General features: G+C 56.2%; 1 protein-coding gene across 2 annotated transcripts; it reads left to right on the plus strand.

The window, feature by feature from the left end:
• The first annotated feature begins 832 nt into the window (after nucleotides 1-832).
• Nucleotides 833-18,223, plus strand: SYT11 (synaptotagmin 11). 2 transcript variants are annotated; one of them, XM_044266528.1, is made up of 4 exons: nucleotides 833-1,043; nucleotides 6,974-7,800; nucleotides 14,517-14,640; nucleotides 15,139-18,223. In XM_044266528.1, the coding sequence occupies exons 1-4, from the start codon at nucleotides 1,010-1,012 to the stop codon at nucleotides 15,447-15,449; spliced, it is 1,296 nt and encodes a 431-aa protein (XP_044122463.1). In that variant the 5' UTR covers nucleotides 833-1,009; the 3' UTR covers nucleotides 15,450-18,223. The 2 variants fall into 2 exon arrangements, with proteins under 2 accessions (XP_044122463.1, XP_044122464.1); XM_044266529.1 differs by having other exon boundaries at nucleotides 14,517-14,637.
• Nucleotides 18,224-22,841: the final 4,618 nt, after the last annotated feature.

Raw genomic sequence — 22,841 nt, forward strand, 5'->3', positions numbered from 1 at the left:
AGAGCAGCCGCGGTGGACCGCGACAGCCGGGCTGCGGCAACCGTGGGGTGACTGCCAGGACTGCGCCAGCCACATCACCGGCCTCTCCCTGGCGCCAAGGAAGGCTCTGGAAGCTCGGAGCTCCGTCGGCGCCGCGTTCCCGGGCCTGCGGAACTCGCCGCGGTGCGGCTTTGCTCGCTCGCCCCGCCTCCCCCTCCGCGCGTGCGCGTGCATGTGTGCGCGTGCATGTGCGCGCGTGCGCGCGCTGAGACTCGTGGACGGGAAATGCCCGGCGCAGGTCAACGCGGCCGCAGCCGCCCGTTCTGAGCAGGAGCTTTGATGCGCGCGCCACCAGCCCACCTGCGTCTACGGGCATTCCCGGCCCCGGCTCAGTTGCGCCCCCGCCACCCGGTCTGGTCTCTCAGCCGCGCCTCGGCGGCTTGCGAGGTTGACGGGGTCCCCCGGGGCGGTCTCAAGCCGCGTCGCGGTAACGGCCAGCGACACGGGAGCGCGGGCCGCGGAGCGCGCGGTTTTCCCAAAACCCTGAGCCCCCGGTCAGCCGGAACCCTCTGCGGCGGCAGGTACCCCGGGGCCTGCAGGACGCCGGCCGGGCCGCGGGGCTCCCACCGCACCGACCCACAGCCCGCCCGGGGGCGCGGTCTCGCGCTCCAGAAAGCCCCGCGGCCGTAGCGGTCCTCCCGCTTCCGGAAGGGGGCGGGGCCCGGCTTCCGGAGCTTTTCGGACGGGGGCGGAGCCTCCTGCCGAGGGCCGTTCGGAGAAGGCGGGGCCTACCTCGCATCAGGACCAGTCTGGCTGCACCTGCATCCTTCGCTCAGAGCATCCCCGGAGCATCTGAGGAGGCGGCCGCAGCTGGCAACCGGGGGCCCGACCGTCGCAGGAGGCGTCCGCCTGACTCCTTCCCCCTCCCCTGAGCTAGCGCTCTACAGCGGCGGCCTCGGTGCTGGCCGGGCGCCCCCGGACTTGCCCGACCCCTGAGAAAGCATTTGTAGCAAGAGCCTCTGGCGACGACATGGCTGAGATCACCAACATCCGACCGAGCTTCGGTGAGTAGAGTCGGAAAACTAAGCCCGGGCAGTAGGCACCGCCGCAACGCCAGAGGGGCCCAGTGCCGGGAGGGAGGGAGCGAAGCCCACGCCGAGGCCTTCCACGCCGGGCCCGCTAGGATGGGGCCTGCGGCGGCGGCGGCAGCACCTGAACTTGAGCTGCGGCCTGCAGGGGCCGGCCAGGCAGGGGGCTCGCCGGGGGTCGCGAGTCGCGACGGACGCCCAAACGTGGGCCGCGGCGGCGTGCTACGGGGTGGGGGTGGGGGACAGGACGCGGACCCCTCCCCCTCGGGGCGCGCAGGGCGGTGCCCCCTGCTCCCCCTCCCACTCCTCGGGCTGCGGGGGAGGACGGCGGCGGGGGATGGGCGCCAAGATGGCAGCTTCGGGGGCGGGGGGGTGAGGGGCTCGAGGTCCCGGGGCTGGGGTACGGCCGCGGGGGAGCCGGGGCTGTGGGGACGCGGGCGCGGGGAGCCGCTGGCCGGCGGGGCGCAGGCCCGGCGGCCGCCGAGGCCCCCAAGTGCGGTTCTGCACCGTAATGGTGGGTCCGTCCGATGCTACCAAATGGCGCTCGGCGCTGCGGAGCCGGGGATGACGTGATGTCTATTCTGGGCCTCCTGGCAGCGCCCAGGCCCCTCTTCTCGGGCCTTTGTTCCCTGTTTCCCTGGCTGGCCTTTCCGAGAGGGGGACTCACCGCGCTGGTGCTGGCGGGGGCGCGGGCCCGGCCCGGGGGGGAGGGGCGGAGAGGCCGGGCCCGGGGGAGGCCGCTTTGTGTACCCGGCAAGGCATTACGTCATCGCCGAGCGGCTGGTCCCCGACCCGGGCCTCCAGGCTCCCAGCTGAGCTGCACTCCAGGGGCAGAGAGTGGAGGGGAAAACAGGGAGGAAGATGGGGAAGAAAAGCTGAATAAGCAAGTTCTCCCCTCTTTGGGGCTTCCTCCAAAATGTGCTAGGGTTGCAAACTTCCTGGGCTCTGCTTTTCTGCTTCCAAAAGACAGGAGTTGCCCTGCTTCTCCCTCACTCTACCCCAGCTTGGGTGGGAGTTGCTGTCAGCCAAGTGTTTCTTCATGTCTCCTAGGAGAGTCTATCCTTCAGACAACCCAGAAGGTTTGAGCATCCGGAGGATAATTTTTAGGGTGGGGCCATAGTCCAACGAGGAAATGGCTTTTCTCATTCCGCAGTTAGAGGTTCGTGGAAATGAGCTCTCTCACTTCAGTGTCAAGAAGACATCGTCAGATTAGGGGAAGTATGCAGAGGAGCAGATCACACCCATTAGCTACTGCTTCCCACTGATTCTCCAAGGCTAAATGTCAGCTGGCTTGCTTTCTTCCACTTCACCTTCTGCATCTCTGTCTTCCTGAGTCCTAAATTTCCCAAACAGGTTTCCCTTTTGTGGCCACATGAGCACCCCATGATTTTCCTCCTGCTCTTTCCCTTTTGTCTTCTGCCTTCTTTCCAACATATTCGTTTCTCTAATTGCAGTTCCAGATTTCCTTGGAAATTTCGAGGGTGCGGGGCATAATATAGTGGTTTCCTTTAGAAGGAATATTAGTGAAAAAGAGAAATTACTTCAGCTTTTTAACCTACTCCATTTTATTTAACCTTTACAACATCCTCGGTCTAGGCATTATTACGTATATCTGCCGGATGAGGAGACTGCGGTTCAGGGACACAAAACAACTGGGTGGAGTCAGACAGACAGTAAGGGTAGAGCGAGAACCTAAACCAAGGTCCAGGTGATGCCACAGTCCGTTGTCATTTCACTGTATCACCCTGGCCCACTTGATAGGGAAATGCTATTTCAGTAAAGGGAGTGTCAAGTGCAGGTCTGGTCCAAGGCTGAGAGCGCAGGGCACAGCCCACGGACATCTTACAGGTCTTCAGACGTACGCAGGGGTCCTACGTAGAGAGCTGCCACTTCTGACTTTCTCACATCTCATAGAGTGCTTCTTTTCAAATGCCTTAGCCCTTGGGAGGTTCACCCAGCCAACACTCGATTATCCGTGACCTTGGAGGACAAAAGCAGCAAGCAGCACAGTTGCTGCCAAGTACGACTACTTTTAAAACCCTCACTGCAGCCCCTAGTTCCAACTTCCTTTTCCCACCAAGCTTTTGATGAAAGCAAGAGCAGGGGTTCCTAGTTTCAGCATCTTTGATTTTTCTAGTTCACTGCCGTGGGTGTGGGGGGAGAAGGCAGGGGTTAACCGATACTAAAAGAAAGAAGGGGGCAGAAGTGGGAAACCAGGTGGAGGAGAGCGCCTGGCATAGGCTGCAGATGGCTTCACGGGCTTCTCTTCTTTCCCGTCCCTGTCCTGAGACCTGGGAATCCCACCTCTTCTCTCCCCGTCCCGCATCCATGTTTCTAACAGCAGGTGTGGAGGCATGAATGGGCTCTCTCAAGACCACAGAGTAAGTCTCTGGTGGAGCCGAAAGCCTCACTCAGACGCCTCCCAGCCTGGGCCTCTACAGCTCTCTTTAAACCGTTCTCAGCAACGTACCTGTCTTGTCGGTTTCCCGCTTTCCTCGTCTCATGGAGCCGGTCTCTGCACTGTCATTAATCAGTAGCAAGCAGTTTTCAGGACAGTCCCTGACCGGTGAATCGAGAGCCACTTTTCAGATTGTGCCCATTTTCACTGACCATGGAATCCACTCAGCTGATCGCCTGTTTCCTGAGGTCCCTTCAGATGCAAAGGCTTGAGGAGACGGGCAGGATGCTAGTTCCGCCAGCTTCCAAGGAGCTTCCTACCAAGGCTGCTGCCATTTGGTGAAGCCCGTCCCTAACGACCCTTACTGCACTTCGTACCTGAGAGACAGTATTATTATTTAGTATGGCTGTGGACGCGGTGGCCTTCATTTGTTAATGGTTTAGTCCTTCTCTGTACTGTATTATTAAAGAACGTAATCTCTTCTTTTCTTGCCTGACCCCAACTTTCATAGAATCATGGAATGTTGGAGAAAGAACTTCAGAGACCTTTAGTCCAATCCCTACTGAAGAGATCTCTTTGAAAATATGCCTGAGCAAGGGCGATTCAACCTCTGAAGGTTTTCAGCTGCCGTGTCATTGCCTCATGAAGCAGTCTGAACCGTTGTGAGGCAGTTCTAAGCTGACTCGTCTCACTGAATCAGAGTCTGGCCTCTGTAGCTTCTACGCGCAGGTGCTGGGCCAGGCCTCTGACGTACAATCCAGCCACACTTTTTCCATCCACATGCCTTCAATAACTGTAGAAAGTTTTCATTCCCAGACCCCTCAGCTCCCATTCCTTCAACTTTGCCTCATTTGATATGGTTTCCAGGCCTTTTATGACCCTGATTATCCATAACGAAGAGACGCTCCAGTGTCAGGCCGACCAGATTCTGGGTCCCATCACTGCCATTTGCTCGTACGTGGCCTCGGGCAAATCTGAGTCCCCAGGTTCCTCACTTATAAAGTGGGGATATCAGTGGTACTAGTCCATGAGTTCGTTGACTCGGAGAAAGCGCTGGCACAATGCCGGGCAGGGACACAGCAAATGTACACGAGAACAGTTTTTATTCTTGCCTGTGCTAGACAGAACAGTCCATATATGTCATGACCAGCACAGATGAAATCCTCCTACCCCTCCCCCTCCCCTACCCCTACCCCTCAGGATGTCGCACTCATTCTACAGGTTAGCATCTGACTTGAGGTCACCTAAACAACTACTTTTTTTTTTTTTTTTTGAGCAAGAGAGGAGGGAGAGGGTGCGTGCACACACATGCGCGTGGTGGGGAGGGGCAGAGGGAGAGAGAGTCTCAGGCAGGTTCCACGCCCAGCACAGGGCCCAACGCAGGGCTCGATCTCACAACCCTGAGATCATGGCTTGCGCCAAAATAGAGTCGTATGCTCAACCCACTGAGCCACCAGGCGCCCACAACTAGACTTTTTGCTCAGGTTTGTCAAGTAAGGTCTCCCATTGTGTATGATAGGTTTTGAAGGCCAGTATAGAACTTTATCTTTGATGTATGTAATCATATCGACTCGTGCTCTTTTTCCAATGTGGGGAGGGTGTTTCGAACTCACAGATTCATTTGTTCCCTGAATACTTACTGTGTGCCCCGTGGTTCTAGGACGTGAACAAAACAGTCACTGTTCTTACGAATCTTCTCCAGTAAGCGAGGACAGACCAGCACATGTCAGGCGTAGGAAGTGCAGTGAAGAAAAACCAAGCAGGGTGGGGGGGCCGATATCTCACTGGGGGTGACCAAGAAGAGGCGCTTTTCCGATGAGGTAAGGTTGGAGCAGAGGCCCGCAGTGAGTGGGGCAGCGAGCCGGGCACACAGCTGGCGGGAGGATGTTTCAGGAAGATTCTGGGATGTGTTGAAGTCCTGTCCATTTCCTTAGGTCTTCCTGCCCTGCTCAAGTCTTCCCTCTTCCCCTAAAAAGTAATACAGAAAAAGAGACCTTATGGAGAGAGACCTTGAAGGCCTAAACCCAGTTTGGGTTTGGTGGACTTACTGGGGAAAAGCAGAACAACCCCAAACTCGTTAAGGGGCGCAACTTGTGTGGAAGAGGACAAGAGTAAAGGAAGGGAGGGAAGCAGTGTTTCTCTGCATTCATTCGTTCGTCGAGCAGATACGTACCGAGAACCAGCTCTGCATTTTCAGTGCCGGTGAGACGGAAATGAGCAAGAGAGAAAAAAAACCCAGTTCCCATGACACTTATTCTCTAGTGAACTCACGTTTCTTGTAGTAAAACCATATATGTGTGTGTGTCACTGCACGTGAGAGAGAAGGGACGTGAGAAGCAAGTGAAGCAGGGCAGGACTCGTGGGAAGAAGCTTGAACTTTTACGTAGGGCGCTCAGGGAAGGCCTTACTTGGAAGGTGCTGTTGGAGCAAAGAGCTGACGTTTTCCACAGTCTCTATCTCCGCTTTAAAATACAAGTATTTTTTTAAAAATAAGTAAAATTAGAATAAAATACAAGTATCTGGAGGGGCGCCTGGGTGGCTCAGTGGGTTAAGCCGCTGCTTTCGGCTCAGGTCATGATCTCAGGGTCCTGGGATCGAGTCCCGCATCGGGCTCTCTGCCCAGCAGGGAGCCTGCTTCCCTCTCTCTCTCTGCCTGCCTTTCCGTCTACTTGTGATTTCTCTCTGTCAAATAAATAAATAAATAAATAATCTTAAAAAAAAAAAAATACAAGTATCTGGAGCTGGGAGCTGAAACCTGGAACATAGTTTTAAAGTACTCAGATCCAGGGACGCCTGGGTGGCTCAGTTGGTTGGACGACTGCCTCCGGCTCAGGGCGTGATCCTAGAGTCCCGGGATCGAGTCCCACATCAGGCTCCCAGCTCCATGGGGAGTCTGCTTTGCTCTCTGACCTTCTCCTCGCTCATGCTCTCTCTCACTGTCTCTCTCTCTCAAATAAATAAATAAAATCTTTAAAAAATAAATAAATAAATAAAGTACTCAGATCCAGATTTCTTTTTACCTCCCCCCGTTTACCACCCTCGAACGCCATTCCGTGAGCACGAGCTCACCGCACACCCCGTACAGATGCCCTGGAACGTTCTGAAACCAGACATGGCCCGTGCCCGTGTGTGTTGTGTAACGGTTGAGGTAAAAAGGTGACTTCATAACACAGGACAGCTTTACGTGAGACACAAATCAGTAAGAGGGAACCAAGTCCTGGTGTGCAGGGAGGAGGCGGAGAGAAGAGCACAGACTTGGGTGGGGCACTTCGGGGAAGGCTTCCTGGAGAAGAGAAGGGTTTCGTCCAGGTTGGTGGGAAGGAGCAGCCCTGGATGGGCCGGAGAGGCTGGCTCGGGGCGTCTCCCAGAGAGGGGATGCTCCTGGGCCTAGGCGAGCTCGGGACAATGCCGCGGGCTCCGTCTCAGGTTACCTTCTCTGCAGAGGCCTTGGTCTGGATGTGGGGTTAAGGTCCTGCTGGCTTGACGCATCTCCTGTCTCCACCTTCAGATGTGTCCCCAGTGGTGGCTGGCCTCGTCGGGGCGTCCGTGCTGGTGGTGTGCGTCTCGGTGACCGTCTTTGTGTGGACATGCTGCCACCAGCGGGCGGAGAAGAAGCACAAGACTCCCCCGTATAAGTTCATCCACATGCTCAAAGGCATCAGCATCTACCCAGAGACGCTCAGCAACAAGAAGAAAATCATCAAAGTGCGGAGAGACGAAGACGGCCCTGGGCGGGGAGGCGGGCGCGGGAGTGTGCTGGTGGACGCCGCCGAGGCCGGCCTGCTGGGCCCCGACCGGGGTCCCAAGGGCCCGGGCTCCGGTTCTTGTATGGACCAGTTACCCATCAAGGTGGACTATGGGGAAGAACTAAGGAGCCCCATTGCGAGCCTGACCCCCGGGGAGAGCAAAACCACGTCTCCGTCATCTCCAGAGGAGGACGTCATGCTGGGGACCCTCACCTTCTCCGTGGACTATAACTTCCCGAAAAAAGCCCTGGTGGTGACCATCCAGGAGGCCCACGGGCTGCCGGTGATGGACGAGCAGACCCAGGGCTCTGACCCTTACATCAAAATGACCATCCTCCCTGACAAGCGGCATCGGGTGAAGACCAGAGTGCTGCGGAAGACACTGGACCCCGTGTTCGACGAGACCTTCACCTTCTACGGCATCCCGTACAGCCAGCTGCAGGACCTGGTGCTACACTTCCTCGTGCTCAGCTTCGACCGCTTCTCCCGGGACGACGTCATCGGGGAAGTCATGGTGCCGCTGGCTGGCGTGGACCCCAGCACGGGCAAGGCACAGCTGACCAGGGACATCACCAAAAGGAACATCCAGGTGAGGCGGAAGAGTGTGTCGGGAGGGGCCGGTAGGTTGGCGGAGGGGACATCTCGGGGAGCAGATGGAAGGGCGGGGCACGCGTGGATGACAGACAGGGGCGACAGGTGGGGAGCTCGTGGCTGGCAGGGATCATCGGGGGCCAGAAGGAGACAGAGGGCCTCCTCCAAAAGGAACTTCGCAGGGAGAGGGACAGGTGGGCAGCTTCTGAAATTTCTCTTCATGGTGGGCGTCCTGACGCTAAGCCCAGGTTTCCTGGGGCAGACTGGCCCCCACCAGTCTAGACCGGGACATGGGGGCCAGTTTCTTCTCCCAAGTCGTGTATGATCTCCCTCCAGGGAACCATGATGGGGCTTCAGTAATTCTGCCCCCTGCGTCCCTGTCCAGCCCCAGCCGGGTCACGTGGGGGGTCTTCCCATAGCCTCTCCTCCACATTCAGAGGGGAATGAGAGCCCAGCCCCCTGCCTTCTCCCCACTGGGCCAGCTCGGGCTCCTGAGTTGTAATTTTGGGGGTGCCAGAAACATGCCCCACCCCTGCGAGTTCATGCGTTTCTTACACAGCTGGGGTGGGGGGCAGTGTGGTTGTCTGCTGAGCACTCTGGCCACACGCCCCAGCTCACCGCTTCCCAGCCAGGGGGCACAGGGAGGTACAGAACCCTCCTGGGCTTCTGGGTCGCCATCCGGGAAATGGAGCTGAAAACGCCGTCCTCCTCCTCAGACCGGCTTGAGGACTAGAGGGGATGACATGTCTGGCACCTTGTTGCCCTTAAGGACCTTGACTCCCCTGGGGGAGAGAGGATCCGAGCAGCTGCCACACAGAGAGGGGCCGCGAAAGACTCGGTTGGCTTTTCAAATTCAGACTTTCAATCCTGTTTCAAGGTACAACCTAAGTAGCTAATAATAACAGGGGCTTTGAAGTCAAAGCCAAGTTTGAGGCCAAATCTCCCGCTCCCTGAGCTCAGCTTAGCAACTCTGATCTCAGGTTCCCAGAGGAACGAAGCAAGAGGATACGTTTGCTCGGCCCCTTCTGCGCAGCGACCCTCCAGGAAACCGACCCCACTGTTGGTGGTGTTGCCTCTGTTTCCGCTGTCGGGGAGGCTTGGTCCCTGGGAGATGTATGTGCTTCGCGGATGTTTATGTTGTGTTTTGGCAAAGTAAAGGAAGGCAGGGGAGCTTGACTCACTGGAGAAGGAGGGGGGAGGTTCAGAAAGGACATCAGAGCCACTGAAAACTACCACCCAGAAAGATCTGTGGCTCAGAGGCCATGCTTCCCTCCCGGTGCCCACCTGCAAGCCCACACTGGACTCCCTGGCCAGGCAGGAGGCGCGGGACTGGACGAGAGAGGCTTCTGGGCCGGTAGAGGCTGCCTGTGCAGTGAGCTCCAGGCACAAGGTGTGCCCTCTAGCAGGGGACCCTGCCCCTCATAGTGGTCACAGGCCCTGCCCCCCCTGCCCGGGGAACCACGGCTGTCATGGGGCACACCCGGCGGTGCCTCGCAGCGACCCAGAAGCCCAGGCGGTTTCAGGGTATTAGAGGGGTTTGGTCAGGGCATAAGCACGGATCCAAGGCCAGGACACAACGAGCCGTCCTAGAGTCCAACACAGCAAGGGCTCTTATATCCTCTGGGCTTGGGGTCAGAAGCCCCAGTAGACACCGTGGCAGTGACCTGTTTTCATCCCACTCGGTCCCCTGCCCCTTGCCCGCCTTCTCTTTCCTTGGGGTTCCGCCAAGCCCTCCTGGCTCCCTGACCCCCCTTTCCAGCAGCTCCACGCTCCCCCACCTGCCTTCCTGCCGCAGCCTGAGCCGCCCTTTCCCGGAGCCCCAGCCTTGCTGGAGCCCCCAACTGGCCAGATGACCCCAGACGGCTCATGCTGTCTTAGCCAAGGCCGAAGGCAGGCAGTGGCTCTGTGCCAAGCTGCAGCTGGGAAGAGACGGGCCAGGAAAGGGACTGATTTGAGCTGGGAACAAAACAGCCTCGAATCCAGGACACTGGCCAGGGAGCGCAGACAATGGCATTTGCTGAACTGCCAGGGGCTCTTGGCAAGATCCAAGTTTCTTTCCACTGAATTAACTCCCTTCAGGAGGGACAAGCCAGGACGAGGATCCCGGGCCCCCCAGGGAGAGGCCCAGACAGGACACACTGAGGCTGTGCGGCCCTGCACCAGAGCCTTCCAGCCTCCTGGACGTCCTAAGCCTTTCCCGAGCCGGCGCCTGTGGGCAGGGCCATGGCTGTCACCGCACTGGTCTGGCCGCTGGTCCCCAAGCCTCCCTGCAGTGCAGCCTCTGCCCGTCTCCCCTGGTCCTCTCTGCTGAGGCCAAGAGTCTGTCCTGTCTGGATCTCCCCTGGCTCACCAGTTACAGCTGCTCCGAACCACTCCACACTCTGTAGAGCGCTGGCTGGTCTGTGGAAGGCACCCCCTTCTGATGCGGGGCCACGTCAGCCTCTCCCACCCAGCGGCCCGGGTGGGGACCGCCGGGAGATGCACCTCTCTCCGTAACATCCCCTGAACTGCATTTCCCCTCCTTAGCAGAAAAACTGCCTCGTGTCCTTTCCATTACCCACGGCCAAGAAGCCAGGGGCTGGCCATCCTCCCTCACCCGTCATGTCGCGCCGTCCCCGGGGCCGGCGATCGCAGTCTCTCTGGGTGTCATCTGGGCTGGACCGTGAAGGCTGGCGGGATCACTGAGCGCCGTCTCCGCGCTTGTGAACATACGAGATGTAAGAAACATTAGAAATTAACCCTTGATCATGAAGGGAAGATCCCAGTATACATTTTATAATGCCCCAAATTTCTGAGCTCTCTTGAGATCTCTGATCTCCAAAACTAGCTTTTTTTTTTTTTTTTGAGTAGCAGCTTTTTTCCTATATTTTATTTGGATAGACATCTTTTTTAAGGAAGCTCTACCCCGAATGTGGAGCTTGAACTCACAGTCCTGAGATCAAGAGAGGAGCTGTGCTGGCCGCTGGAGAGAAGGTGCGGGCGCGTGGGAACAGGGCGGGTTTGGTTTCTCTTGTGACCCATGACTGGGATCCGTGGGGAGGTGGTCCTCGGACTTCTGGCCCCAGTGAGGTGTGTTGAGGGTGTGCGGATCCACCTCGTGCGAAGGCCACGGGGCTAGGCTCTTGCTCGGGAAGGGGCTCTGCTGCTCACAGGTAACAGCCTCACCGGAGCCCGTCGGAGCCCCCACCCCGGCGTGTCCCCCACCCCTGCGCGTCCTCCCCGGCGGCACCGCTGCACCTGCTCCTCTTCCCCGGGGAAGCCGCGGGTGGAGAGCGAAGCCTCCCAGGACTTTCCTGCGTGGATAAGATCCTTTCTCCTCCGAGGCCAGGGGGTGGGGTGGGGGGGCGCTGGGAAACCCAGTCGCTCCCAGCCCCGGACAAAGAGCCCTTGAGAGAGACCCACTGAGGATGCTACTGTGGTGGGAAGTGGGCGGAAAGAGAAGGGGGGAGGGGACGTGAATCTGGCCTTCTGTGCAGAGGAGCCGCATTCGGGAGGTGGGAGCGGCCCTGTGAGATGGCCAGAGGTGAAGGGGGGTCAGAAGGACAGCAACTGCCAAGGGGTGATTTTAGGGGAGAAAATCACTGGAAGGGCGACCAGGAGTTGTCCACTTCCCCAAAGCAAGGGAAGGGGTGGGGGATTTGGATGGCACAGACCGTGCTATCTTCCCAGTGGGTGAGTTTCAAAACACCGTTTTAGCCAAATAATTAGGAAATCGAAGCTATAATTTTATAGTCCGCACTTTTTTTTTTTTAACAAATAAAACTTTTGGGTGTTTTTGTTTGTTTGTTTTTGTTTGTTTGTTCTTTGTTTGTTTTTGGTTTATTTTATTTTATTTATTTGATAAAGAAATCCCAAGTAGGTAGAGAGGCAGGCAGGGCGGGGGGAAGCAGGCTCCCGATTCGGGGCTCGATCCCAGGACCCTGAGATCATGACCTGAGCCGAAGTCAGAGGCTTAACCCACTGAGCCGCCCAGGCACCCCAAAAACTGTTTTTCAAATCAAGTTTCCCCTTTACCCTTCTTCTGTATCTAGAGTCCAAATTGTGTTTAAAGACTGTGAATCCATGTAACCAGGAGCAGACAGCCTCTAGGCTGTAGGTAAGGAGGAAATGGGGTCTCCAATCTAGCAGAGAAAAGCCACGAAAATCTTTTTTCAGGTCTGTTCTGTTCGGGACTTCAGTTTCAGAAGCTAAAGGCTAAGTTCACATTGTAGTCATTTCATGCCCTATGAGAGATTTTCCGTACGTTCCTGGTATGAAACAGCTTCAGGAAAGTCTCTGAACTATGTGATACGTTAGTACAGTTCCATCCCTTGAGATGCGCTGGGGCTCGAGTCACAGCACAGACCCTGGGTTTTCTCTCCTTGCTTCTCGTGGACGAGCTGATTCAGTGACTTCCTGTCCTTGTCCATGGGCGCCCCCACCCCCCGGTGGTGCTCATTGACCGTGGGCTTCCCCCCACTTTCCAGCCAACACCAAGTAGACTCACCAGAAGTGATTTCACGGGTGTGCGGCACGCGGAAGGCTGGTGGCGGGCACAGTCTGCTCGTGTTCAGTCCGAGGCCCTTTGAGGCATGCAAGAAGTAAGCGTTGGTAGTGGGGGCATTTTTGTCCCAAATTGCCTTATTTTGTCTAATATTCCCGGACCCCACCCCTTTCTGTTTTCCTTCTCCCAGCCTCATCCCTACTCTATAAACCAGAAACACAAAATGTTTAAAAATTATTTATTTTAGGGCGCCTGGGTGGCTCAGTGGGTTAAAGCCTCTGCCTTCGGCTCAGGTCAGAATCCCAGGGTCCTGGGATCGAGCCCTGCATTGGGCTCTCCGCTCTGCAGGGAGCCTGCTTCCTCCTCTCTCTCTGCCTGCCTCTCTGCCTACTTGTGATCTCTGTCTGTCAGATAAATAAATAAAATCTTTAAAAAAAATTATTAATTTTAAAAACCTTGTATTTATTTGAAGGAGAGTGAGCACAAGTCGGGCAGTGGCCTGCAGGGAGGCAGACTCCCCACCAAGCACAGATCCTAGGACCTGGGACCATGACCTGAGCTGAAGGCAGACGCTTCACCACTGAGCCACCAAGGTGTCCCAGATTTTTTTAAAAGTTAAAGATAATTTTAAAAATAAATAAATAAATAAATAAAAAGGGAAAAAAAAAGTGAAAGATAAGCAGGGGGGAAACAAAAGAAGCATAGATAAATAAAACCAAAAAATAAGCTAGAAACACCAGAAATTGCCTCCACTTCAGCGAGCTCTTCTAGAGACGTGTCCTTCCCCGCGCTCAGTCCGCTGCGGGCGCCCCAGGTCCCGTCCACAGCCTGACACAGCAGCCTCTGGGCCCGTCTCCCCTCCAGTTCATTCTCCAGCTCTCGCTAGAACAACGCTAGTCCCGGGAAAACAGTAACACAGCGACAACTGTGTCCCTCCTGTGCCGGCAGCTGTTACCCCCGGCCTGTGCCCTCTGCCGTTTGGTAGAAGCCCTACACTCAGCCCTGAGGTCAGCCGGCAAGCCCTCCCCGGGGTCCCCCAGCAGCTCTCAGCCAGGCTCCGTACTGCTCTGATGAGGGCAGGTGTGTTTCTGTCGGTCTCTTCCGGACCAGGTAAGCTCCTTGGGGGCAGGAACTGGATCCTGGGCCCCTGGTTGGCTCAGTCACTGGAGCCTGCAACTCTCAATCTCAGGGTTATGAGTTCAAGATCTACGCTGGCATAGAGACTACTTAAAATTTTTAAAAAGAGAGAAAAAAATAAAAAAGAAAAACAAAAAGGAGACAAGTCCCATCAGCTCCAGACCCCCAGCACCTAACACGTATCCAAGTATTATTTAAAATGCCCTTGCATGGGGCACCTGGGTGGCTCAGTGGGTTAAGCCGCTGCCTTCGGCTCAGGTCATGATCCCAGGGTCCTGGGATCGAGCCCCGCATCGGGCTCTCTGCTCAGCGGGGAGCCTGCTTCTGCCTCTCTCTCTGCCTGCCTCTCTGCCTGCTTGTGATCTCTGTCTGTCAAATAAATAAATAAAATCTTTTTAAAAAATAAAAAATAAAATGCCCTTGCAGGCTGGAGGGTTTTTTCCTTTCCCAAGCAGAGCCTAGAATAAGATTCAAAGAGGAGCCCCAACATGTGGGCACCTGGAGGAAGCCAGCTGGGCTGGACAAGACACGGGCAGGCAGACAGAACGGGTGCTCCCCATGTGAAACAGAGGGACGGTCCCCAGGAAGTCCCCAAGCCAGGGGCTGGGCGACCAGCAGGGTGAAGGCTCAACTCCGAGTCCCCTGCCGTCCACCGTCCAGGCACTGTTCCCCCGAGAACTGAGTGAGGCTCCGGGAGAAAACACGCTTCTCTAGGCGCTGGTGCAGGTAAAATTTTACCCGTTTCAATTTCTTTAGTTGTCTCGATGCTCTGAGGTCAGTACTGGTTTTATCTGCACCCTTCAGGCGAGGAAACGGGGCCACAGAGCCGTCCAGGTCGCACAGGCAGGGAGTAGCAGCCGGACTGGAATCCGGCCTCAGAGTGTCGCTCGGGAACACGACGCGAGCAGACGGTTGCATTTCGGGTCGGGATTGTAATGAGGAGGTGTCCATTTCCCTGCCCGTTAAATGTGACAGTAACACGCCGGCGGAGGCACGCCTTCCACGGCCCCGCGCAGCCCCTCCTGCCTGGGCTCCGCACCCCTGCTGCCCCCACTCCCTCGCCAGGACGCTCACCTGCTGTTTCCTCTTCGCAGAAGTGCATTAGCAGAGGGGAGCTCCAGGTGTCTCTGTCCTACCAGCCCGTGGCACAGAGACTGACCGTGGTGGTCCTCAAAGCCCGACACCTGCCGAAAATGGACATCACCGGCCTCTCAGGTAGCAGCTATTCACCTCGACCTGCCTCGGGCCCCCTGGCCCCACACTGTCCCACCTGCACCCCCCCACGCCCTCTGGTCCCCTCCCCGGTCACGGGTTCTAGCTGTCCCTAGCGCGGAAGGTGCCCCGGGTGGGCGGAGAGGGCTGGATATTCGCTGAGGTGCCCCCCGCGGGGTGCATGCCAGCCACCGAGCCCCTGCTGCAGGGGACACAGACCTCCCCACAACCCTGCAGGCCTCCGGGAGTCCCTGCGCCCTGGAAAACACTGCCCAGTGTCACAGGCTTTCCTCAGTCCTGACGTGGGCAAGTTGTTCTGCTGTGTTCCGGGGTGCCCCGGGCCCCGCACCCACCCGAGGTCAGGAGTGCGTTTGGTGCACAGTCCCCGAAGACCACGTGTGAGTGGTCACCACGGACAGGAGCGCACCCCCTCCCCACGAAGCTGCCGTCCGAGGGGAGGACCGTGTCATGGGCCTGTCTCCCTTTTCTCTCTGGTGGCCCCAGATCCTTATGTCAAGGTGAACGTCTACTACGGCAGAAAGCGCATCGCCAAGAAGAAAACCCACGTGAAGAAGTGCACTTTGAACCCCGTCTTCAACGAGTCCTTCGTCTACGACATCCCCCCCGACCTGCTGCCTGACGTCAGCATCGAGTTCCTGGTCATCGACTTCGACCGCACCACCAAGAACGAGGCGGTGGGAAGGCTGATCCTGGGGGCCCACAGCGTCACCAGCAGCGGCGCCGAGCACTGGAGGGAGGTGTGCGAGAAACCTCGCAAGCCGGTGGCCAAGTGGCACAGTCTGAGCGAGTACTAGTCGTGTCGTCCTCGCCCGGGCCCGGGCCAGGCAGGCCGACCGGGACGGAAATGCCACACAGGAGCGGACTCAGAACCTCATTTTAGTTGTAGAAGATTTCTTACAAAACACACCCCACAAAGAACACCCCACATGACCACAGCTGCAGATCAGTTCTTAGCGATGATGATTTTTCTCCTTTGCAAGGCACTAGAAATCCTTTTTTTTTTTTTAATGGGGAGAAAGAGGGAAAGGCCTCACAAGTCTATATATAACAATGTAACCTTATACTTGCATGTCTAATACAAACTGAAGAAATTAGCCTAACTGCCAATATCAAGTTACAGATTTTGATCCATGAAAATTGTGTTTTGTGCCGAATTGTATTTGCTGATTCCCTGAAATTGGCCTCTTTTACTGGGCTTCCCTGGAGAGTGACTCCCGCCCCCAGCTCTGCAGAAGGATGTTGTTTTGCTCACGTGAAACCTTGTAGCGTCGCCATCGCTGTCAGATGCCCCCTGCCCCCCGCCCCAGCTCTGCTCTTTGAGCTCAGGGTCCAGAGGTCTGTTGTGCGCCAGGAAACGGAGGTGGACCGGAGGAGGCCGGTTGTGCAGGGGGGGATCTGGGGCACGGGCTTCTCGCTGCCCCGCTCCTGCTGGAGGGCTCAGGGGCAGCCCAGGGTTAACTGGCGCGAGAGCCCGTGCGATGGCAGGCTTGGAGGTAGAGCCCGGGTCTCCAAAACAGAACGTTTGTCTGGAGGGAGCTTCGGAACCTTCCGTTCAGGCTAGGGTGGCTCCGGGGGCCAGGGGTGGCCGACCCCAGGTGCTGTGGGTGAGTGCGGGCAAGACCGCGTGTCCGCCCCCGCCTGACAGCAACATGGCCAAGTGACAGCCTTTTGCTGGCGTGAAGGGTGAACTGGCCTTTATTGTTGCAGAAGTGCTGACCCAGGAGACACTTTAGAGTTTTGTCAGGGAGCGTAGATGAGATCGGTTCGGCTTCCTTAGGGAAAGGGCTTCAGAAATTCCCGCTCTTCCGGAAGTTTCACCTGTGGCTCTTCAGACTAGAGAAGGGAGTAAACGCGAGCGCAGGCGCGGTCAAGGTGACCCGGCTTCGTCTCTCCCGTCCTGTCCCTCGGAGCAGGTGCTTAACGGAGCCCTGGGTCCTACCCAGCGTCGAGACCAGGGGAAGGGCTGGGGGAAGCACGCGGCTCTATCCCCTCCTGCCGGTGGCGAGGGCACTGGGGTCTCCGCACCCCTGGTTGGCCCCTGCTCTCCCGTCGAGACCCATCGGAGGGCAGAGCCCAGGGGCGGGGGGACAGTCCACCAGCATGTCCAGGCAGCAGATCCCGGGGGCGGCCCGCAGAGCAGCCACTGGAGCCGAGGCCTGGCCAAGCAGGTCCACACCCGCGCAAGAACACCCCTTCCGACCCGCTTCCGAGGAGGCCAGGTGTCTGCGGACGGAGCAATGGGGCCTGTGACATTCTCTTAGCGCTTGTGCATTTAAGACCAGTCTGCTCCCTCCGTCCTTCTGTTGTTCTCTTTTTAAAACCTGGTTCCGAGCGCGGCTGAGCAGCTGGGAGCAGGCACAAAGACCACTCTGGTCTGGTCCCCGCTCCCTGCTCCCCTCCCCACACCCTTCATCTGACTCGTGACCCCATCTGTGTCCGCCCCACCGGTCTCTAACCTATTCTCCATCAAATGTAAATACTGTATCATACGTAGAAGAAAATAATTTTTGTTTTCTAAAAATGCATTTTGAGATAGTGGAGTATAAATCTGACAAGAGCCCTCTGAAGCCCCCTTAGGAAAAAATCTTAAATGCTTCCTCTTCATCGCCTTAATGTCTGAAGATCAGAAAGCGCTGAGCAACCCGCTTTTGCTTCCTTCCCAGAAACACTGCAGAGCAAACAGGCGGAGAGAGTCTGGTCTTTGCCCTGCGGCGTGTGCCGGGGCAGCTCCTCCGGCCGGAGGTCTGGGAAGGCCGCCTCCCCCGACCCAACCCCCTCCCCCCCATCCCCCACCCCCCACCCCCGGGCTGTGGAGCGGCGGGAGGCCAGGTGACAGGGTGGGAACCGGCAGACAGCACAGGGCTCCTCCCTCCTACCTCACGCCTGATCCATCACGCCCTTTGCTGTCCCAAAGTCTCTCAGCTGCCTTTGGCTTCCACGCGGCCCGGCCCAGAGCTGGCTGATCCGGCCGAGACAGGCCGCCGCGCAAGAGTCAGTTGAAAGACAAGAGAGTCGCACGCGAGCTTTTGCACAAGGCACTCGTGGTCAGGAACGGGTTAGGGAACGGTCACTTCAGATTTTCCAAGAGCCGGGCCTTCTCTGCTGGTATCTTGGTTCCTTTGGGAAGACAAGAGTTTCTCTTAATAGCGAAAGTCCCTTTATGAGGTATTCCTTTCAGTTCTTCTAGTGGAGCACAGCCGAGATGTCGTGTCCAGGAACGGGCCCGTGGGACCGGACTGGCTTGCTCGGGACGGGGACAGACAGGGCTTTCCTTGGAAGGCTCTTGTGGCCGCGACAGTGACCGTGCCCTCGCCGGGACCCTTCTCCCGCGTGGTCGTCTGTCTTACCTTGTGTCTTCTCTTGTAAACAAAAAAAAAAAAAAAAGAAAAGAAAAAAAAAAAAAAAAACCTCGAAATAAATGTGTCAAAAGAAAAAACCAGAAACGCCAACGTGAATCGTGTGAAACTTCCTAACGCTGTAATGCTACACTGCGGTATGTAACGCCCTCTTGTACGTGCAGTTTGCTAGCGCACACGCCAGTGCAAAATAAAGACCGACTCACACTGAACCCGCAGGCGCGCCCGCATGTTCTTGGGGGCTGGGGGGGGGCCAAGTCGTGCTCAGATTCCAACGGGATGATTCAGGGCACATTTCCCAGTGTGATCCCCATCCCCCACCCCGAAAATCCAGATCCCTGGGGCACCTGACCCGCTCAGTCAGGGGGGCCGGAGACTCTTGGTCTCAGGGTCGTGAGTTCAAGCCCCACACTGGGTGTGGATTATTGGAGGAAGAAAAAGGCAGATTCTAGGCTCCAGACTTAAGAGTCCTTTCTCTGGTCCTTCTATTTTCCTCTCAAACTGTCATTCCTAAGACCATCACCAGCAGGAGAGACCCAATGGCTTCAGAGCTCGTCAGCCTGTCCATGTAATTGGAAATATTTATCCTCTGCAGCAATGCCAGGAGGGCTGATTCTGTTCACTCCTTCACTCCTGACAAAGCTCTGTCGTCGAGTGCGGACGGGACGCCAGGGTTGGGGGCACACCGGCCCTGCGGCGCGAAGCAGACAGTCCCCCCAGTAAATACGCAATCACAGACAGAAGCACTCGGGGCTCACACACCCCGCGGGGGCACGTCCCAGGGTGCTCAGAGGACCCCTGCACTCCTGAAGTCTGGAACCGTGACTTTCCCTGCCCTCTGTCCTATGGAAATCACTCTCCCTGCATGTATGTGGTTCCCTTCTGGGAGCAGGAAAGGAAGCCCCTACTCTTTTAAAGTTTCAGTGAAGGAATTAAAAAAAAATTTTTTTTAAGATTTTATTTATTTATTTGTCAGAGACAGAGGGAGAGAAAGCGAGCGAGCACAGGCAGACAAAGAGGCAGGCAGAGGCAGAGGGAGAAGCAGGCTCCCTGCCGAGCAAGGAGTCCGATGTGGGACTCGATCCCAGGACCCTGGGATCATGACCTGAGCCGAAGGCAGCTGCTTAAGCAACTGAGCCACCCAGGCGTCCCGGAATTTAAAAATTTTTAAATGACAAAGTAATATAATTAAAATATTATACAAAAATTGGAAAATAGAGAAAAGGAAAAAAAATTAGTTGGGATTCCAGAACCTTCCCAACCTTCTGACTCCTAGTCTTACTTCCTGTGCATTTTTTCCCTGCTGCGTCACACCGCCTGATCCTGTAGAAAACGTGTAACATAAGGTCAGTTCACAGAAGCCAGAAGGCACGTGCGTCTCAGGGCAGAGCTCACCGTCCCCAGCGCGTCTTGGCATCTGCGACCTCGCAGAGGTCGCAGTCGTGGTGCGCAGGTCCGTCGGCTGCTTCTTCCCTAGGTGGCAAATCCGAAAACAACGATACGGTCACACAACAATAATGAGAGTATCTTGGCACTCAGGATGCTTTTGTCTACGATTAACAGGAAACCCAATTTGAATTGGTTTAAACAGCAGGAACACACACCGGTTCACCCGAATGCAAGTCCACGGGCACGACCAGCTTTGGGGCAACTCTGGCAAAAGGCCATTAATCCCGCGAGGGCCCCCGGCCCTTCCTGGGGGCCCACCCTGACACGCAGTGTCCGCTTAACCCTGACGGCTTGGTGGCGTTTGTAGGACTCCCAGAGCAAAAGAAGAGATTGTCCAGGGCCACCCCCTAGAGAGCATCCCCCAGACGCCTCTAGCGGTTCTCTCCTCTGCTCTCTCCCATTTTGGAGTGGGCCACGTGGTCACTGCGGAGCCCATCAGGCAAGGATGGGAGTGTCGCTCGGACTGCCCTGGACCTGGGTGTGGGAAACTCCGGGCTTCTTGAATGAAATGTCACTTCCTGTGGAAGGAGGAATGGGTGCTGGGCGGGCAGCAAACGGGGACCACATGTTTTCCCTCCTTCAGCACTTGATCTTCTGTAACAGACTCTCAGAGAAGAGCCGCTGCCCTCATGCACCTCCTGCACCTTGTGGTTTGACAAGACAAACAGCCTCGCACTCGGGTCCTCTTCAAATGGTTCGAGAGCAGGGTGCCTGGGGGGCTCACCTGTCAGGTGTCCAATAAATAGAATCTTTGTATTTTTTAAGGTTTATTTATTTGACAGAAAGAGACAGACAGCAAAAGGGGAACACAAGCAGGGGGAGTGGGAGAGGGAGAAGCAGGCTTCCCACCCAGCAGGCAACCCGATGCGGGGCTCGATCCCAGGATCCTGGGATCATGGCCTGAGCCGAAGGAAGACACCTAACGAGCCACCCGGGAATCTCAGATAAAATCTTTTTTTTTTTTTTTTAAAGATTGTATTTATTATTTTGACAGACAGATCAGAAGCAGGCAGAGAGAGAGAGGGAGGAAGCAGGCTCCCTGCTGAGCAGAGAGCCCGATGTGGGGCTCGATCCCAGGACCCCGAGATCATGACCCGAGCCGAAGGCAGAGGCTTAACCCACTGAGCCACCCAGGCGCCCCCCAGACAAAATCTTAAAAAAAAAAAAAACAACAAATGATTCAAGAGCAAATCAGTTTAGCCATAGAGCATAATTTTTCAGAAAGCTGAGAACTTTTTTTTTTAAGTTCGTTTAAGTCATCTCTGTACACCACGCAGGGCTGGAACTCAAAACCCTGAGATTAAGAGTTACAGGCTCCCAAAACTGGCCATTTTCACGACTGACATTCGCTCACAGCAAACCAGTCTCCTGTGTGGCATGTCTCCAAGCTGACACCGTTCACCATGGAGCGGAACCCCACACGTCCTCCCCCCCCCCAGCCCTGTTCTGCCGCACTCAGCCCGCACATCCGGGGACTAGGGCACCTGGCTGGCTTAGTAGCACGCAACTCTTTTTTTTTTTTTAAAGATTTTATTTATCTGACGGAGAGAGAGGAATCACAAGTAGGCAGAGAGGCAGGCAGAGAGAGAGAGGGAAGGAAGCAGGCTCCCCGCAGAGCAGAGAGCCCGACGTGGGGCTCGATCCCAGGCCCCTGGGATCATGACCTGAGCCGAAGGCAGCGGCTTTAACCCACTGAGCCACCCAGGCGCCCCGTAGCACGCAACTCTTGATCTCAGGGCTGTAGTTCCAGTCCCCACGTTGGGTGTGGAGCCTACTCAAACAAAAAACCGGAGGTCCCTGCAGAACGGAACAGAGTCACCAAGACCTGCGCTCTTGTCCTTATTCGCACGGCTGAATTCCCGCCGTCCGACAGACGCCTGGCATCCAGCAGGCACACAATTAAGGTTTGCGGAATGAAGACAGCCAAGGGACAAATACTGCCTAGGAAGCAGATCTAAGGCAAACACAAAACATCTGTGCCTCTTCCTACTTATTACGGAGCTGGAGTTTCCGAAGAAGTCTGGGGTAGAGTGGAACTTGTTCTTGTTAGTTGTTGGGTGTCGGCCGGGGTGGGTGTGTCTGAGCTGCACCAGGCCACAGACGCTCGAGGCTGTCTGGGAATCTGACACCGACAGTGGCCGCAGGGTTAGGGTGGGACTGACCTGGAGGTGCCCGTGAGGTGCCCGTGCGCCCTCCTGGCCCGCAGACTTTGTACTGGAGTGCGCCTACCTGAGCACGTGTGCGAACTCACCTTCCTGTCGAGTACTGGTGTGTAAGGAAACTGGGGAAAGCATCGGCGGCCAGCGGCAGTTATGAAGCTAGAGGGTTTCGCCTGGCTCAGAACAAACTGCAGTAAAACTAGCAATAACCAGCTCTGGGAAGGGCAGGAAATGACACGTCCCCGCCCCACAAGCTTTTGTTCAAAAAACTGGGTGACTTAATGGTAGATCGCATGTGCTGAGTTTTTAAGCAACGACTACAGACAAAGCTAAAATATTTCAGTAATTCCATCTCGAGGCTAACTCATGTTTAAAAATTGATTAGAAATTTTAGCATCTGGGGCGCCTGTGTGGCTCAGTGGGTTAAGCCTCTGCCTTTGGCTCAGATTGTGATCTCAGAGTCCAGAAATCAAGCCCCGCATCAGGCTCACTGCTGGGCAAGGAGCCTGCTTCCCCGTCTCTCTGCTACTTGTGATCTCTATCAAATAAATAAAATCTTTAAAAAAAGAAAAAAAAGGCGCCCGGGTGGCTCAGTGGGTTAAAGCCTCTGCCTTCAGCTCAGGTCATGATCCCAGGGTCCTGGGATCGAGCCCCACACTGGGCTCTCTGCTCAGCGGGGAGCCTGCTTCTCTCTCTCTCTGCCTCTCTGCCTACATGTGATCTCTGTCTGTCAAATGAATAAATAAAATCCTTAAAAAAAAAAAAAAAGAAAAAGAAAAATTCCAGCATCCCCCAAACATTAAGACTTAACAGTCCTTTGTTCATCTAGGGGTTTCCTTCCTAACAAGGTAGTTTATTTTTCTTGCTTGTCCCCCAGCCACAGCCCTGGTTTCAACCTGCATCTTCTTCCCGCTTACCCTCAGCGCCACCACATGCGCTCGGGCAGAGCCTCTACTGTTTCTGCACCGGGTGACCGCCCCTGTCACCGCTCCACACCGCCCTCTGAAGCCGTGCAAAGCCCTTAGCATCTGGCCCACTCAAGGCAGCATGGCTGCCATCACGATCCGCTGGGATTCAGTTAGACTCCTGGATCCCATCAGAATCTCCAGAGGATAAGGCAGGAAAAAGCCCAGAACCGTTCTCGGCCGTTTCTGATCCAGAGAGCAGACAGGCCCTCGGGAACCGTGCACACTCCAGACCGGCCCTCAGGGCTTCCCAAGCT

This window comes from Neovison vison, chromosome 10, assembly GCF_020171115.1.
Source record: "Neovison vison isolate M4711 chromosome 10, ASM_NN_V1, whole genome shotgun sequence".
In the NCBI taxonomy this organism is placed as follows: domain Eukaryota; kingdom Metazoa; phylum Chordata; class Mammalia; order Carnivora; family Mustelidae; genus Neogale; species Neogale vison.